General features: G+C 42.0%; 1 protein-coding gene across 2 annotated transcripts in view; it reads right to left on the bottom strand.

Moving 5' to 3' along the window:
* The window catches only part of COP1 (COP1 E3 ubiquitin ligase), a 135,694-nt gene extending 121,450 nt beyond the window's left edge, over nt 1-14,244 (bottom strand). The window contains exons 1-5 of one of the 2 annotated variants that reach the window (XM_061452048.1): nt 13,821-14,244; nt 7,625-7,684; nt 6,016-6,113; nt 4,499-4,575; nt 1,903-2,022 (exon numbers count right to left, since the gene is read on the bottom strand). In XM_061452048.1, coding sequence (XP_061308032.1) covers nt 1,903-2,022; nt 4,499-4,575; nt 6,016-6,113; nt 7,625-7,684; nt 13,821-14,158 — 693 coding nt within the window. In that variant the 5' untranslated portion in view covers nt 14,159-14,244. The remainder of the gene's footprint in view (nt 1-1,902; nt 2,023-4,498; nt 4,576-6,015; nt 6,114-7,624; nt 7,685-13,820) is intronic. The other variant, XM_061452049.1, reaches the window with a different exon arrangement.
* Between the last annotated feature and the right edge of the window lie 3,815 nt (nt 14,245-18,059).

Below are 18,059 nucleotides of genomic sequence, written 5' to 3'. Positions count from 1 at the left end.
GAGACTAAAATACCCCTTGCCAAACTTTCCACAACATATGATTTACCTTAACCATCAGCTTAATGTATTCATCCAAATTGTCCAAAAATTTGACAGAGCAAGATACGAGAAGCACAAGAAAAATAAAGCCTACATTCCAGCATTAATAACCCTAATCCTAACCCAGCATTGAGACTTATTTTCACAACCTACTGAAATATTTATTGAAGGTCTGTGAACATAATCTCAAAAAAGTTCAAGTCACAGGAGTACACAAAATTCCTCCAAAGAAGATGGGACAAGTAAAGAGTTAGAATCTAAGACTACTACTTTTTTAGAGATTTTCTTCTTCCTCTACACTCCTGGGACAATAACACAAGTGAAGCAAGTAACACTAGAAAGCAAAAATGTTTTTAAATTGTTCTTTGAGTGTCCAATAGCATTGTTTTTGTTTAAGGCTTAGTATCTTTGAAAGATATTCCTGCTCAGAAGCACCCATACACTCGGTCCTGTGCCTTCTTTGTTCCAGATTTGTCACAAATGACAAAAAGGCTTGGCAGGGCATGGGAGTAAGGAATGTTTTACTCTGGAGTTAGAAACCATACCCCAGTCTTATCTTCACTGAACCACGAAAAAATGTTACCTACAAGTCCCCATGCAATAACGTAGTATCAGTTCTAGTATTCAGTAAACAAATTTTTGGGTTACTTTTCTTCCATCAGAACCATAAGTTGTATAAATATTAATTCTACAAGACTGAATAAGGTAAGCCATTCCCAATACAACTTTTCCTCATCTATTTTAAAGCACCATTTAAATCCATCTTCCTCTCCAAAGTTCAGTAAGCCAAATTTTGTAATCCTTTGTAATGGTGTCATCTAGAAGATCTGGCTCTCGTAACTGGAAATGGTCAATGACCAACAGCATGAAATGGCCAAATACATGAAAACTACCCCAAACCAACTACATTTCAGTTAAATCAAAGTAACAGGTTTCTTCATATTGTGTAAGTCTTCAAACCAGCCTCATAAATAAGACATCTGAACTTTTCTTTTAAGCATTAAATACAAAAAAAAGCCTTCAGGGGTGGCATTCAATTCGGTTCTAGCAGTTCCAGCAGAAACTAAAAGGTGTAATGTTTTTCACATTCATTGAGTTTATTCCTTATCCTGCATTTTGGACTTCATGCTTATTACCATGAAAGATACGATATTTACTTGTGCAGCAGTCAATTAGTAAACAACTTCATACACATTCTCTGTTCTGCTAGTCACTTTCTCCTATCCTTTTCCATTTTCCCTGCTTGTTTATACAACTCTGCCACAAGCAACACTGTAAGCATGACAGGCTGAGAAAGCTGGGGCTGTTCAGCCTGGAGAAGAGAAGGCTGCATGGAGACCTCATAGCAGTATCTGAAGGGGGCCTACAAGGATGCCAGCAAGGGACTTTTCAGGTGGACTGTGGTGACAGGACAAGGGGTAACAGGTTCAAACTTAAACAGGGGAAGTTCAGGTTAGATATAAGGAAGAAGTTCTTTACTGTGAGGGTGGTGAGGCACTGGAAGAGGCTGCCCAAGGAAATCATGGATGCCCCACCTGAGCACTGTTCAAAGCCAGGCTGGATGGAGTCTTGGGTGACACGGTTTAGTGTGAGGTGTTCCTGCGCATGGCAGGGGGGCTGAAACGAGATGATCTTAAGGTCCTTTCCAACCCTCACTGCTTACTGTTCTATGATTTTATGTTACAGGGATTACAGTTGAAATGTTAGTTTTCTACAGAGGTCAATCAGATGGCCAACTTTTCCACACCAAAATGAAAGAGAAGAATCTGAGCAACTAGTTTTGCAATAGAATCTTACTTCAAGAAGAATGAAAAGAAACAACTGCTATCTAGATAACAGCATTCATTAAAATAAAATTCTTACTGCTTCCAACTGCTTCTTCTTTTGCACCAACAGCTCCAGCATCAGGTTCACATTGGCCAAATCAAGATTGTCTTGATCAGTTCCCAACAAATCTTGAATTATCTGCCACCTATGGCCATTCTAGGAAAAGAACAAGAAATGTTGGAGAGAAGGTGAGTTCAAGCCATCCAGCAACAAATATTAAAAGCAACACTGCAGTATTTTATTCCTTTGTAAAGTTTCAAAACAATTTTTAGGAATCAGAATTCCCAATTCTCCCACATGTACAGGTTATAGCTCTTCTGTCCTACTGTATAACTGCTTATCTTACTTGGAAGATACTCGTGCTTCATAAGAGTGTAGCTGCTGCTAGGAAGAGATTATTTCAGACACAATTTTATCCAATTTGTGTCCTAGTTTCTGAGAACACATTTCTATGGAGAGAAAAAACAAACCCCATATTTCCGTGGATAAAAAGTGAAACAAAAAAAACAAACCCCAAAGCCAAACCAAAACATGTTTACCCAACATTAGCTAGATTATATCTACCTGAAATCCTATTAAATGGCAGTACCTTTTAAGTTTTTTTTACCAAGTAATAGGCAAAGCCCTCATTTTAAATTCAAGTGGAAGAAGGTACTATGAGCTTTTTTCTCCCCTGCTTTCACCTTCCTCACTACTACGCTTAAGAGCATTTGCATGGAAGTGGGAGAGCTGGAAAGATGAACCTCATCAGAGTGACAAGACTCATGTAACCTGTTAGAGCCGAGAAGGACTCCTCAGAGAGCCAGCATACTACCACACAGACTCTTTTGGCACAGAAAAGCCTGTATAATAGGTCAATGCTAATATAACCTTGCATCAAAAAGCCTCAGGAACCAACATGAGCAGCTGAAAGGTCTTTAAGCCTTCTAAGAAACCAAGCAGGATTAAAAATTCCTGCTGTATAGACTGACACTAAATTAAGATACCTAAATTTACAAGAACTAAAAATGCCATCTGGTCTAAACCAGACATTTTCTCAGAGATTGCAGCTTATTTGTTTTGACTAGATTAAAAACAATAAAATAGATAACATCCATATAGAACACACAACTTTTTACACAACTCTCAACAGAACTTGTGGAAACCGCATAGGCAAAAACTCAACTTCAATCTCTAACAACTGGAAATAGAATTAATTTTTAAGCAAGTCAACAAGATTTGAAACAAACTTTAACATACTAATGTACTAGTTAAATGTACTACTGATAAGATACTCAAAAAGCTTCAAAGATGCCTTAACGTGATTTCTTAAGATAAATCCCATTACTAAGAAATGTTGCTTTTTCTGCAATGCGTCATGAGCTACTTTTCTTCATACCAGAAGCAATATAAGGGGAGAACAGTCACATTAAGGAGCTGGTACAACAGCAAAGTTTCTCTTTTTAGAGTTGTCACTATCTTTTATTTGCTGCCAAAAGGTAGACACAAAACTGCTTTGGGCATGAAATCATGGCAGATTTCCACTTACTGGCAGTTATCTCAGACAGATGCATCTACAGGCATAGTTTTCAAAGGTGCACTATGAGAAAAAGTAGAACCAATTTCCAAGAATTTATTGTACATGTCTTCAGGTTGATTGTGTGCCTTTTAAACCAGATATATTTTATGCAGATTATATATTAAATATGTTATAAGCATATTTTATAATATAAAACATTACTTCAAGTAAACCAATGACTCCTTAAAGCATACTCTTCTAAATGTATACAACTGCTGAGAACACTGATTTCTGCAATGCAGCCCCTAAATTAATACCACTTCAGAGGGATTTAACTAAATAAAAAAAAACACAAAAAAACCCTGAAAAACCACCAAATTCCATTCCCCCTCCCCCACAAAAAAAACCCAACAAAAACACAAAACACAGAGGTTCCATAATTATTATTATTACTTTGCAACCTTATTTATGAATTACAGAAGCCAAGGAAGCCAGACATAGCAAGACAAATATGCACGTCTTCTAGTTAATGTTGCATATTATTTTGATCTTAACGTACAAGAGCGTCCACTGCTACTGTGCAGGGGTTTTCAGGAACTAAGAACACAGATCATGCTCCAATTCTGTGACTTGAAGCAAGCCTAGAAGATATCCAGGCAGTTTTATCTAGGACCAGAGCTAGACACTACTACTGCAAAACACATCCTTCTCCCTCTTGTGGCTGGTATTAGCCTTCCTTCAATTTCCTGATAGAACACAGTTTCTCACACATGATCAGATAAGCCTATGGCACTTCTAATAATCCATTACTCTCATTGATTATAGCCGTAATTTCCAACACTGAAAATTATTACCTTTAAATAAGTGCGCTTCCATAGATAGTTTCCTATTATATTCAATACATTACATGACACTTAGCTATGCTAACACAGCTTGCCTCTACACATACAACGCTGGCAGGAAGAGGAAGAGTTGACAAGATTGAAGTGAACTAGTGCCACTGATACTGGTATTCTTCTCTCAAAGCAAGTTAAAGCATGAGCTTAACAGTACAATTTCTTTTAAATTAAGACACAATAACAATTGCTGTACAAAACCATTAAATATATATAAAGAAAGAAAGTTGGAACATACGGTGCTACTCACTGAATGGTCCAGTTTGAGTCTTTTTTCCTCAGATCTTTGCTTCTGTTTAAGAATAAGTTCATTGACTAAAAAACATAAGATGTCAGAGAGGAGAGGGATTTAAAGGTCACAAAACAAATATTAAAGATTCTACCTCAATATTTTTACTTCAGTTAGTGATTCCATAGTAAGTTTATCAATAATTAAAATAGTAGATGCCTCTACTTTATTCCTCACCAATTTACTGATGGATTTTTTTTTTAATATTATTAAAAAGTCAACAACAAATAAAAAGAGGGAAAAAAAAAAACAACCCTCAATTACTTCAGTTCCTTTTTCTAAGCACCCATGGCTCTATAACGTTTTTCAACTCTACGGCAGAAGTATACCAGAGAAAAGTATGAGGGAGATAAAATATTATTTGATTACTACAGGCCAAAACCAGGCACAGCTGAATAGAACAACCTTTTCCTTTAATCACTATATGTATTTTTAAAGATAATTTTTGCTGCAGTTTTATTTCACACCAATTTAGTGAAGTGTGCAAAGAAAAGGATAACCTGAATCCTTTGCACACACATATACAAGGTCTTGCCCCTCCAAAAGAGACCTCAAAGCCCTGAACACAGGTGTACAGAGGCCCTCTGTTAGGCTCCTTGGCCTAACATATATCCTATAACCCACCTCAACACCACACTCAGCTTAGCAAGCTTGGGTCTAAATCAGGAATACCATTTCTGAAGCATTGCTTGGCCACCATGGATTATAATCTATTTACTATTAATTGGTATCCCAGCACATGAAATTAATATTTAACTTAGTTGGAACTAGATGATCTTAAGGTCCTTTCCAACCCTAACTATTCTATGATTCTATGATTTCACATGGCAATGTGTTTCCTTTGATCTTTTCTCCCCATAACTAAGTTTTAAATTCTATTACCAGTTATGAACATTTCTGTCCTCTGTTTAAGCAGCTATCAATTACAATTATGTATAGGTATGTGCACAAATATTTTTAAGATACACATACATACATCACACAGACCTCACTAGAGCAGCTAAGATAGCACAATACATAATTCAGCCTTCCCCCTCTCCTCACCAGTGTCCAAGCTTTGTAAACAGGGCATGTTCTTGATTATTAGACAGGCAACAGTGCAAGAAAAAAAAAGTAAAGACATTCAAATTTCTAGCCATCAGAAAAACATCTTTGTTTTGCTTTTGTTAGTATGCAAACAGCAGCAAGTCAGTCAATACTTTAACTCAGCACACAGAACTGCTGGAGGCAGTTGACTATTAACAATTTATGCTACTAAACAGGGTTTATTTGCTGTTTGGGGTTTTGGTGGCATTTTTGTGTGGTTTTTTTTTTGTTGGTGGTGGTGTTTGTGTTTTTTGACCAAAAAGTTGATGTTTGGATTTCATTTTCAATATCCAGAAGCTGGTTACTTATAGAATGATTTACATATGCCTACCTTCCTTAATAACTAAGACGCTTCTCATGCAAGCAAGCTTAGAGCTCACCTAAGAAGTTGGGATAAAGATGATCAATGTTGTCCACAACATAGTTGCATTTGGGACATCTGTTATTGTCCTCCAAGCTCTGGTGAATACATTTATAGCTGTTTAGAAAGATAAATGAGAAACAAAACTGTGAGCAAACATGAAGGAACAAAACATAAGCACAAGGCAAATAATATCAACCTTAGATAATGTATATCCCACATTGCCATCTAACAGCTGCATTGACAGGATCCTACTTTGGAGTCAAAATGTTCTAATATTAACTCAGAGCATGATACAGCACAAAGACAGCAAAGTTTCTTGGCAAGGCATACAAAAGGTGTTTAAGTATTTCACTCTTATTTCCTCAAGTATTGTGGCAATGTGGATACCTCAGCTCCCCTTCCATAGGTAGGGCTAACAAGCAGACTAAATTATTCAGAAGCAACTCTTCTAGATTAGCCAAATACTTTGCAAGCAACTTTAAAAAATATTACATGTTTTGGGTAACAGAGCAGAGGAAACACCCTCACCAGCTTCTCACATTTCCCCCCACCTCCTGGCTCTTGTTCTCACCAGAAGTGACTTCAGAGGTGCTCTCTGTTGAGCTGTTACCTATCTGAGCAACTGTAACTACAAGATGCACTTTAGCATCACATTTAAGCATCTCACTAAGAACCTAGCCTGATGCCAACTGCTGGCAGAGACATCCTGTGATAACATTGCTCTGTTCTTTCTAAATAAAGATATTTGAATGCTTCTCATCTTGGACTTCTAAAACATTAGAGATCACAGGGATAAAGTGTTATAACAGAGGGCACCATCAGCTGTTATCTTGCCTGCTGCCAGTCAAAATATTTCTGAAAGTTAACTGAATCTGTTGCTTCAGGAAGTGCTTTATGCTACTGAAATATTACTTCTTGTAAAAACACAGGCAATTTATTTCTACTTAACAGACACTACAAGAGTATAATGTACATGGGACATTAAAACATCATGATTCAACTTTTATTCCAAGCCCTGGTTGAGAGGAGGAACAGCAGACAGTTCTACACCTGCCCCTGGAGGGTTCTTGTACTTCACCACCAAACATTTGCTTCTCATAGCAGCCAGAAATAACACAATGAAAAAGTGGACTGGGCCAATTCAATAAAACAGAAGCATTCCTGAAGCATATCCTCTATTAAAAAGTTCAAAGGAATTGCACCATACAATGTGCAAACCACTTCAAACTGTTTACGGTCTTGCACAAAGGCAAGGTGGACCTCTTAACACCAACATTCACCCCCATGACCTCTTAAGAAGAGGAACCAACAGAGGTAAGCTGGCACACTGTTCCAACTCTGGGTACTGGATGCTACCAGCAGTTTATGACCATTTTATTTCTTTACAGAGGAAATAGAGTTGCATGTTTTTTGTTTTCAACACCAAGATGACTTCTTTTAAATCTACCTAGTACCCATCTTAAAATTTTATTTCAAACTCTTACTTCAGTGCAGGGACAGAAGACAGCAAAGTAACAGAAACTCAGAAGGAAAGAGATTCACATGTGTGGACTGATGTTGCTGCAAGAGATGGACATTTTGCACAATAAAAAAGTAGAAAAACCCAACAAACAAACCCAACTTACCAGAAGCTGTGTCCACATTTTGTCATGTAGGCTTCTTCAATCATATCAAAACAGATGGGGCTGAAAACAAAACCAAACACACAAATATGTCTTTTTATGTTAAAAAAAGTAAGGAAAGTATTACTAATTCAAAGCAGCCACCTGATCACGCTTAGGTAATATTTTCTATTTGTAAAATGAAAGAGGACACACAAGTGCAATAGCAGCCCAGCAGTATAAAGATGAAAAGGCAATCAACAGTCCTTTGAACTCTGAATGACACTGCAGTTTGCTACAATAAGAAACCGGATAAGTATTCACTCCTGAAGATTTCAACAGTTGCAAACTACAAAACCAAAGCCAGAGTACCTTCTACAAACAAGCCTGGAGAAGAGCCTCCTAAGCATTTGTACTACATCTCAAACAAAACGCACAAAATTTGGTTTTTACGTGAAGAGACATAAGGTATTTATAAATACACCAAGATTAGTTTAGCTTTCCTTTATTTTCCCAACCAATAGCTATCTATAATTAAAAAAAAAAAGCAAAGAGGCAGAACAGAACAGAAATAGTAATAATGTCATAAGAACAAGAACTAATAATGAGGAAAAGAAAGTGCCAGTGACGGGGTCTGCGTGCAGAGCACTGCCAGGTAGCAGGCAGGGCTGAGGCTGCTGAAGAGCACCATGAAGGCAACAGTGCAACCTAAAGAGGGAACCAACAGTCAAGCACATTTCGAAGTCAAGGGAGAAGACGGGAAGGGCAGAACATGGGGATGTGCATAAGGAAAACAGAGAAGCACAAGTGAAGATACGGGCTTTAGTTTTTTCCAAGACTAGTTAGTGACAAACCACACAGCCGGCTCTCTGGGAGTGATCACCAAGAATTAGGCTGAAGAAGGATGTGCAAGCAAGCAGTGCTTCCATAGGAATCTGAGCAAGATGAGAAAAAAAGGAATTAGGTGAGATTGTTATTGTCTCATCATCCAGTGGCTGTGACATGTTTGAAAGAAAAATGAAACACAGAGGAAAGCAGAGGAGAGCTGCATGTTACTTTCAGTGACTCCTATGGCTGCTATCCCTGACAGCTGGTAAGACATGCTGTCACAGGCATATTCATCTTCAGGTCTCGGCCAGCTATGCAGTGAGATGGTGTGGACAGCAATGTCACAATTCTGCACATAACATGTATCTGCTGTGTCACAAGCTTCACCTTGCTTTCAAGTCCTTAGAGATCCAAATACTCTCACTCCCACAAGTCCACACCAATCTCACAGTTGAGAGAGGTTTTCACCAGCATTTGTCTTCTTCAGAAACAGCCTCCTCCCACCTTCTTCCAACAAGGCAGCTCCCACAGAATGAGCTGTTAATAAACTGTTAACAACTTTCAAAAATCATGAATCTCTGAATCCAAGACAAACCCCCAGATCACACTGAAATAAGTGATGCCTGGCTGAGCAACAAGAGGGAAGCACCTCAACTTTTCTTCTTATTAGCGACCCATGGAAGTCATTCCCCCTTTCTATCATCCGTTTTAGAGGATACTAACATTTGTTACCCAGTTAGGTATTTAAAAATAGAAAGAAGGAAATACCGCAAGTATTTATTTTTTTAAGCCTATATAGGAGAAGTTGTGGCCCCTGGCAATGCAACCCCCCACCTCTGAACCACCAAACTGGAAAATAAGGTACCTTGAAAAGTTTGTCCTAACATACAGACCAGGTTGCCTTACATATTTCACCAAATTGTCTGCGTAAATACAAAAACAAATCAAACCAGAATGCTACTCTACAAACCAACTGAGCCACCTCAAAAGATGACTCAAAAATAACTAACACACACCTATCATTCTTCCATCGACAGACCGTTTTCTGCACATCATTCAGCTTGAGTAGCACCAACTTTAAGAGTTCAAGCCACTATCTCCAAGTTAGAAGTTACTTAGTTTCAATGCAAGTTTACTCAGAATAAATTATGACCAAACTTAACCAACAAAGGTGGATTAATAAGAGAGTAATAATAAATAAAATCAGAGCTAAAATAAATAAATAAATAAATCAGAGCTAAAATAATAAAATTATCTACTAACATGACAGCCACCCAAGACCACTGTTCCTAAACTTATTCTTCTTCATACCAGTTTGATTGGAGAAGCATCAGAGGCAAAATGGTTGAGGAAAAGCAATTAGAGCCAGAACACGTAGCCATCCAGTGCCAGGGTCATCGTTAATGGAGCCTAAAGTTTCTATTAAAAACTGTTTCCCCTAAAATGATCACCAATTTACAAGTGGAAACAAGAATGATGACTTTTAATACTTGCCAAAGTCAAGCTGGCTATAACACATGAAAGTTACTATGCACCAGTTGTTTTAAGTTAACATAGAGGGAAGGTTAGGAAAGCAGTGGAGTGATGAGGACTTGAGACATACTACAGTTTCTAGTATACACCAAAACTGAGAAGCAGAAGTATGGTGAAATTAAGGCTTCTCTGCATGAGATAGCTCTTATTCTCTATTTGTCTTAAGCAGCAGAGGCAGGCAAAAAGGATGTAAATTACTTCAGCAAGCCAAAGATGTCACTGATCTTCACCAGACACTGATGCCTTATTTACCTAACAATTTTTTTATCCAGCACTGAAAAGGCTTACCGTTCTTATGTCTTTCTTTCAGGAGTAGACCTGAAAGTGGTCACTATAAATTTGCACTGCAAAGGCTTACCATTCTTTCTCTTATACCTTTCTCTCAGGAGAAGGCCTGAAAGTGGTCACTATAAATTTCTACACATTTCAAATTTCCTTCTGCTCTGCAGCAGACAAGACCCTTTAAGGTTCCCCCCTCCTATTCTGTTCCTCTTTGGTCTAAAGAGAGAGCAGGACTTGATGCAGGCTCTGTCCATATAAGGTAGTCAGGTCAAATCACTGCCATTACTATCTGCTCAATTTGAAACTTTAATATAACAATATATTATAAAACTATCATTTTACATGGTATGCAAACAGCTCACTGTGCTTTCAGTTTGTGACCTTCAGGGTCAACATGCAGTATTCCTTACTAAAGGGGTTTGCCAGATCACAAACATGTGACCAACTACACTCAGCCCATGCTTGGCATTAACAGACAATCACCCAAGGAAAGAACAGTTTTTAAAAAACCATGCACCTCCAAGTCTACCTTTAAACCTTCCACACCCAAGTTTGTTGGATATACCTCTCCAGGTCAGTATGCAATGTCCCCTCTTCCATATGTTATTATGTGTGACAGAGCTCAGAAACAAACACTGGTATGAAGCAGGATACAGTAACATCCCCTCTTATGCAGGGAGCAAAGCAGATAGTAACTGGTTTTAAAGAGGTTTAGTCAACCACTAACTAGGAGGGCTGATGTATGGTCTGGGAAAACTGTAAGCAATTACACTGCTGAACAGCAGAAAATCCTTTGATTAGGTTTCCTTTCAGATGCTCTCCAGGCAAGTGGAAAGAGACCTGGCTACAGGAACAGCAAAAATTACCTTTAAATTCTACATCCTGCACAAACCAAAAACATTTCCTCTTTTTATAATGAAGTTGTCCAGTAAGTCAGACCTATTAGCTTTCCTGACCAGTTACACTTTTCCAGGCAGAAGCTGATACACACCACAAACAGTACACACTTGCAAACTCCTGAGCATATACTTGCTAAACATTTCACAACCCAGACTAGCAATGTATGCCAACATTTAGATTGCAGCCTAGGCCTCACACTGTTGCAGCAGCACTTTCAGAAGACAGGCAGAAAAGCTGCATACATTAACATTATTTACAGAATTTTTATTTGCACCTTGACGTTCCAAACTCATCTAAACTTGTTTACCGCTTCCCACCTTCAGTCTGGCATGGCCAAAATCTACCAAGTTTACAGCTGTAGCTAGCAGCAACTCAGTCCATGTTCAGAGAGCTATAAAATGTTTCCTGCAGCTGGCAGCATCTTGAAAGTGTTCTTATGTAAAAAAGGAACTCACACACACAAAACCCAGCATATGGAAAACTTCTGCTTCTCACGCAGATATCGAAATCTTTAATTCACTTTAAACCAGCACGCATACACATGTCTTCTTGGGCATCACTCAAAATTTCAGAGCTGACCACTTGAGTTTATTTCTGTACTGCATAACTGTACTGCTAATTAAAAAAAAAAAATAAGAAAAAAACCCAAAACCAAAAAGTAAAACAATACAAATAAGAGGAATACTATAATTTTAAGATAGTGTTAATAAGCACAAACCCAACACCCCACAGAAATACACAGTTATGAAGAACCCAGGTAAGTTAACAATAATTATTGTCTGCTGTTAATGCTTCTGACTTTCACTTCAATATGCACAATGTGGCTCCTGTAAATACCAACAAAAGGGGGATAAGACATTTTGCTACAATTACTACTCAGCTGATTTCCCCCCCACACACTTGTTCAGCCAGCAGCAGTCCTCAGTGAGGAGAAAACAGCTAATTATATGCTCTCCTTGAATCCTGAACAGTACTTACCTGCAGGAAAACAAACAAAACCACTAAAAAATACCCACACAAATAAGAAACTCAGCTTTTTTAATTGTCTTAAAATACTTCAACTGGCCTACAAACTTGTTTCCATTCAAATACCCCCATTTCTACAACAGGCAACAAAACAGGAAGCGATAGCTGACCAGGAAAGTACAGGGAGCAATGGCTGCAGACCACCACTGCGAGAGTGTAACTGTAAAGGGAACAGAGGAACACAAGCATTTGCAATTGCTTTATCACCCATGATCACAAAACTCATGATCAGCAATGCAGTCATCTCCCACACCAAGTGCTCTTACATCCACCTAACATGGCCTAGAGCCTTGAGCTGGAGCAGGACATCAGCTGATAACAGCTGTCCTCTCATCCTAATTCTGCTACTGTGCAGCAGTTTATGATTATTACTAGTAAGAAGTACTCACTGTTTTTTCTGCCACTAACTTTTCAGCAGCCTCAGGTTCCCACTTTAGTGGCAAGGATATTTCTCATCTGGACAATTTACAAAGCTGTAAAATAAAGTCTACAGGTTTTTGAGACAAGGCCTGCTCTCTGCAGATAACAAACTTTCAACTCTCACCTGTAAGTCAGAGCTGCCAGAAAGTCATCTTGGAAGCTGTGTGTCACTTCTCTTCCTCTATTTTTTTAGTTTCTTTCTGATACATGGCTTTCCTACAACTCAAGCTTCCTTCCAGTATCTCTTCACTGTTTGCCAGTTTCAGATATGAACACTTACCCCTACTTTCTCTTCTCACATTTTAGTACCTCCAACCAGCTACAAAATAAATAACCAGATCTATTGCTTATGTAAGGAGGTTTGAAACCCATCAGCAATAGGCTTTCTTTAAAACTGCCAATTACCACCAGTTCTCAAACCACACATAGCAGTAGGCCTTGGCCTACCACTTCTAATGAAAGGGTATTTCCAGCTATGAGCTACAGCTTTGGCTGAACATTAGAAAAACAGCATCTGAACAGCTTCATGAAAAATTTTTATCCCATCATCAATTTCCCACTCATCTGGTTTTAAGTGTCAGACTGACACAATCCTTATTGCTGTTTCAAACTAGACAACCCTTCCCAGCAAGAGCAGCAAACCCACGCTAGCTTTGCTGGATCTATTAGCCACCAAGAGACCCCATGGATGTAGTCTGTAGGAGAACATAATATTCACTGGTTCCTGTTCTGGAGGTCAGACCGGGGCAGCGGGAAGGCTCTATAGGAGCCATCCCACCCACCAGAGTCCCGCCAGCCCCTGCTGAGACTACACCACCCAGGGAAACGGGGCATTCTTTTGCGATATCAGCAAGCTGTATATGAGGAAACGCCTCATATTATCACTCCTTCCCGGTAAGTTGGGCTGCGCCGGAGTGTATCCGAGGAGGGACCTGCTGGGAATAACCTGGGTTTGCTTAGTAACACAGATGGTGAAAGCAACGCTGCTACGCCGGGCCAAAACGCAACCAGATAACCACAAAGGCGGTGGGAACCCCAAGGCCATATCCCTCGAGGGCAATCAGACGTACCAACGCCTCTTTCCCCTCAGAGGACCCCCGAGGTGCCGCTGCCGGCTGCTCCGTCCTCCCACTGGTATTTTACACCCCGCCGGGCTTCCCGCCGGCACGGCAGCCCCCCGGCTTCCCTCAGGGGGGTAGCGGGTGATACCTTCGCGATATATCGCACCCACCAGACGAAGTCGTTGCTCTTGTCCTCATAGGAGTTGATGAGCCCGTTGCAGAGCGGCGTGAGCAGCGGCCTCTTCCTGCTGCCGCCGCCTGCGCCGCTACCGCCGCCACCCGCGGAGGAGCCTCCACCGCCGGGCCGCGCCGCCGCCGCCAGCCGGGCCAGCCCCGCGCCGGAGCCCGACACGGCGGCCGCCACCAACACAGGCCGCGCCGCCGCGCCGCCCGAGGAGGACGAGCCCGGCGCCATGGCCGCCGAAGAGGAGGAGGAGGAGGAAGAGGAGGAGGCCGGGGTGGCGGCGGGCGGCGCGGAGGGGTGCGGCGGCGGGCGGCTGCCCGACATGCCGAGGCCGGGCCGGTCGGAGCGGGGCCGACGGTGGCGCGGCCTCAGCGCATCCCCGCGCGCGGCGCCGCGGGAACAATAAAGTTCGTTCAAACAAGGAAAAAAAAAAAAAAGGTTTAAAAAAAAAAAAAAAAGGTAAAAAACGCACCCGCCCGCGCGCCCCCGGCCCGGGGCTTGTTGAAGCTTTATTGACAGGCGCACAGCCAGCCGCGCATGCGCCGCTCGGGGCGGGGCCGTGCTCCCCTCGGGGCGGGGCGTCGGGTGCCCCGGCCCGGCCCGGCCCCCGCGGGCCCACGGTTGCTTGGAGGCTGGTGCGCTGCGCCCCGGGCCGGGAACCCTGAGGTGCCCCCAGGCGTAAACCAGCGGCGGGGCCGGGAAGCTCTGCAGCAGGTTGGGGCCGTGGGACGGGGAGCCGGGCGGCGGCTGTGGGCCGGGAACCTGCCTGCCCCATGTGCTTCCACGCCCGCTAAAGCCAGCTCTGGCTGCGGGCAAGGAGGCATTCCCCCGCGACTCCACATCTCCATCGGAGCGCAGCAGTGCCGGGGGAAGGCTGCCATACTGTCCCCCAGAGACTGGCACTGGCCACCCTAACCGCTCGGGGTCCTCAACCGGCAGGATTGATCCGTGTCTCTCAGGGTGCTCTCGCTTGCAGTTACCCCAAAGAGGGTACCCCAAGGAGCAGCTCTACACCTGCTGAACTTTATCCTGAGCATCATTTCTTCACGCAGAAAGGCATGCAGTAACGAGTTAGCAGCTTTTGCTGATCTTGAGCCAGCTCTCCTCACTGCCTGGGCAGGTGGGAATGCCACTAACAAGGCCCACAGCATGTTCCTGCTATCCTACAGTGGCCCATGGTTGTACAGAAACAAGGATAAACTGCTTTCTGCCTAAATTGATGAATAAAGTGTTAATGACTGATGCCCTGAAGATGCTTTGGGTGTAACAAGAGATGCTGCCCCCAGACTTTTGCAAGCCAAACTGAAGGGTTCATGAAACAGAGCACTTGCCAACTTCGCAGCTTGGGCAGAAGCACTGCAGAGAGATATCTGTTTTTTCCCTTCATTTCCCTTCTAAAGACCTATAGAAACATATTGCTTCCTTTGTGTTTAGTAACTGTATTTTCTGCAGTCAGCTTTACCTGTCTAGGGTTAAAGAGGCAGCTAGTGAAACACTAGGGCATTGCCTGAGAATGGTAATCCTAAACCCAGGAATGGGAAAACGCCCAAAGAGATCAGCTCTGCAGCACTCCTCCCAGTACAGGCGGTGGAGTGAGCCTACAGTGGGCTGTGAAACCAGTATGAGAGCTGGTAAAACTGGTCTGAGAGAAACAAAAGGTGGCTTCAGATAGGCAGTATCTACTGACCAGAGGTCAGGTGACCTCGCTGACATGCATCAGGGTGGCAGGGGTGGTGGACCACAAATGTCCCAAAGGGAGGCACAGCTCTTGATTTCTTCTGGAGGTGCTGCTGCAGGTGGAGAGCTGTGGAGTGCTCCTCCTGTCCGTCCCCCTCAACTGTGCTTGAATACAGTTGAGTAATTGCCTCTATGTATATATCACTAATGTTGGGAAAAAAAAAAAACAACCAACCAAGACAGTCAACAAAACCTAAGCTGTGAGGAATTTTAGTGTGTAAACATGGATCTGTGCAAGCTGGGAAATTCAAAGGCAGCTTCTTTTTGAGATCCAGTAGTCTTCCCTTTACAAGCTGACATCTGCCATTATAGTCACTCCCATGATTTAACTCTTTCATGTTGTTATTAAAAAGTTTCCTTTTTGTAGTTTTGGTGTTTTGATTTGTTTTGGTTTGGGTTTTTTTTAGCCACTGCGTTCCCATGTTTTCTATAAATAGCTTTTTGACCAGCAGGTCTCAGGACTAGCTCCATAAAGACATTGAAGCATATTGATTTCCCCCTGTTTTCAGTGGGAGCAAAAGAAAATTGCCTAAATACCTTTGAGCCTGACTGTTGGTGTCTACATCTTATTTCCTATTGCTAGTAAAAAGGAAAGCCTCATTTACTTGTCTTCCAGAGGGACCAAAAGCTTTATGGATAAGTCTGCAATGAGACTTTTGGGTTTCCAAGGGAAGAACAAAGCCATGTTCGCAGTAGTGTGTCCACATGCTTCACACATACTGGCTGATCCTTGGAAAGTTTTGCTATTCTTTGATGCCATTACTGACTGTGTGCCAGAGAGGAAAAAATGACACCAGTAGAAGCTGTTAAAGATCAAATACATCCCCACTTATCCCTACATGTAACTGGCCTTGACAACAACAACTACACCCACAGGCCTGGCCGTGAACGTGGCACCCAGCACCTTCAGCACCAAAGGACCAACTCCCTCATATCTGAGCTTTAGGAAATCGTTATGAGGTCTTGGAGGTCCTCTAAGTGAAGACCTTCTCTTCACTGCCCTGATGCATACTGAACAGCCTCTGGCTTATGGAGGTATTTCTTTCCTGGGGTTACCTTGTGTTATTAGTTCCAAGATCAGTGTATGCAGCCTAAGGGAAGATTAGATGCTACTTCCTATGCATTACACTGGCATAAAGAGTATGGATAAAGTCTCCCAGTTTTAAAGTTCACCGCAGCTGAAGCAGTGGTAAGTCAGTTACCTTCCAGTCCCTGTTAGCACGAAATGAGCTCTAAGAATTAATTTGCTACAGTCCAAGTATTGACAGTTCTTTTATTAGACTCAATGGCAGGGGTACAAGAATGAAACATGATAGATCAACTGTAAGAGGTTTTTCTCTGTCTCCTCCAGCCAGCAGTGTGCCAGATGCTTGCACTGCCTTGGGGCTGGAATCCTGCATTGAAGCACAACTCATGATGTGTTTGGGGCAGAGGAGAGAGTCCTGGTGTGGGAACACCTGCATCCTCATGTAGCATGTTATTCCTAGGGTCCTGTTCAGGTTTAAACCTGCCCCCAGAGGACTGCTTCTATTTCCTCTCTTTATCTGGGTGTTACCTTTGTATCCTCTCTTAAAGGAGGTATTATGTCTGTCTGCCTTCAAAGATGTATGGAGTACAGCAAGGCAAGCACCTCCTGCCCAGCCAGTAAACATGACCTGTTCCTGACTGGCATGAAACTTAGGCTGAAGACAAATCAGTTACTCTGCAATAAGCTGTCTCCAACTATAGCCATTTATGAATGTGTTATAGAAAGAAACTGATATTTCTGACAGACGTACATTTTGGAAGACTGGTTGTAGGAGTCTGTTGTCATTTTTCTCTATTTTCCAGCCTTCAAAGCCGGTTGCTAACTATATCACAAGCAGTGAAGTACCAGTTCTGATCCTGTGCAAAGAAGGATGATGCACTATCCGTGTCGTTAAAGGAAGGAGTAGCAAGTACTATCTATAGATGAATGAACCTTAATAGCAGTATACATTCTGCTCTTCTGGGTACATAAATTCTACTTAATTACAAGTCCCAAGCTGGTGACTTTTATGAGTGCAGCTCCTTTTCCTGTGCAGCAGGCAGTTGCAGCTGTGACGCCCAGTTGTAGCACAGACACAGAAATCATTAATGATGCTCTGCATGGATCACCATGCAAGGAGACTGAGACTTCTTCCACACAGAGTGACACCAGATGTTTGGGGGAAGTGACAGTCACCTCCCAGGCTCAGTTCCTGACTGATGGTGACTCATTAGGAAAATTACTTCTGCTTCCATTTCTGAGCTCGTTGCTGCCACCTAATTTCCACTGGGTCCGTTAGTCCGTTCAAGAGCATAGCAACCTTTACTAGGAGCTGCTACCCTGGCCTGGGAATTGCTGCTCCAGAGGTCATTAGAGAGCTTTATTAATAAGCATTGCATTAACCTCCCAGCTAGCCAGTGGCAGAAATGCCATTTATCCCATTTTATAGCTGAGAAAAAATAAGCATAGACAGATTCATCA

Source organism: Pezoporus flaviventris, unplaced genomic scaffold (genome assembly GCF_033815535.1).
Source record: "Pezoporus flaviventris isolate CSIRO_AGI_PZ_B2104156 unplaced genomic scaffold, CSIRO_AGI_Pfla_v1 ptg000013l, whole genome shotgun sequence".
Classification (NCBI taxonomy): Eukaryota; Metazoa; Chordata; class Aves; order Psittaciformes; family Psittacidae; genus Pezoporus; species Pezoporus flaviventris.
Note: the sequence above shows the minus strand (reverse complement) of the source record. Positions and strands in the feature narration are given on the sequence as shown.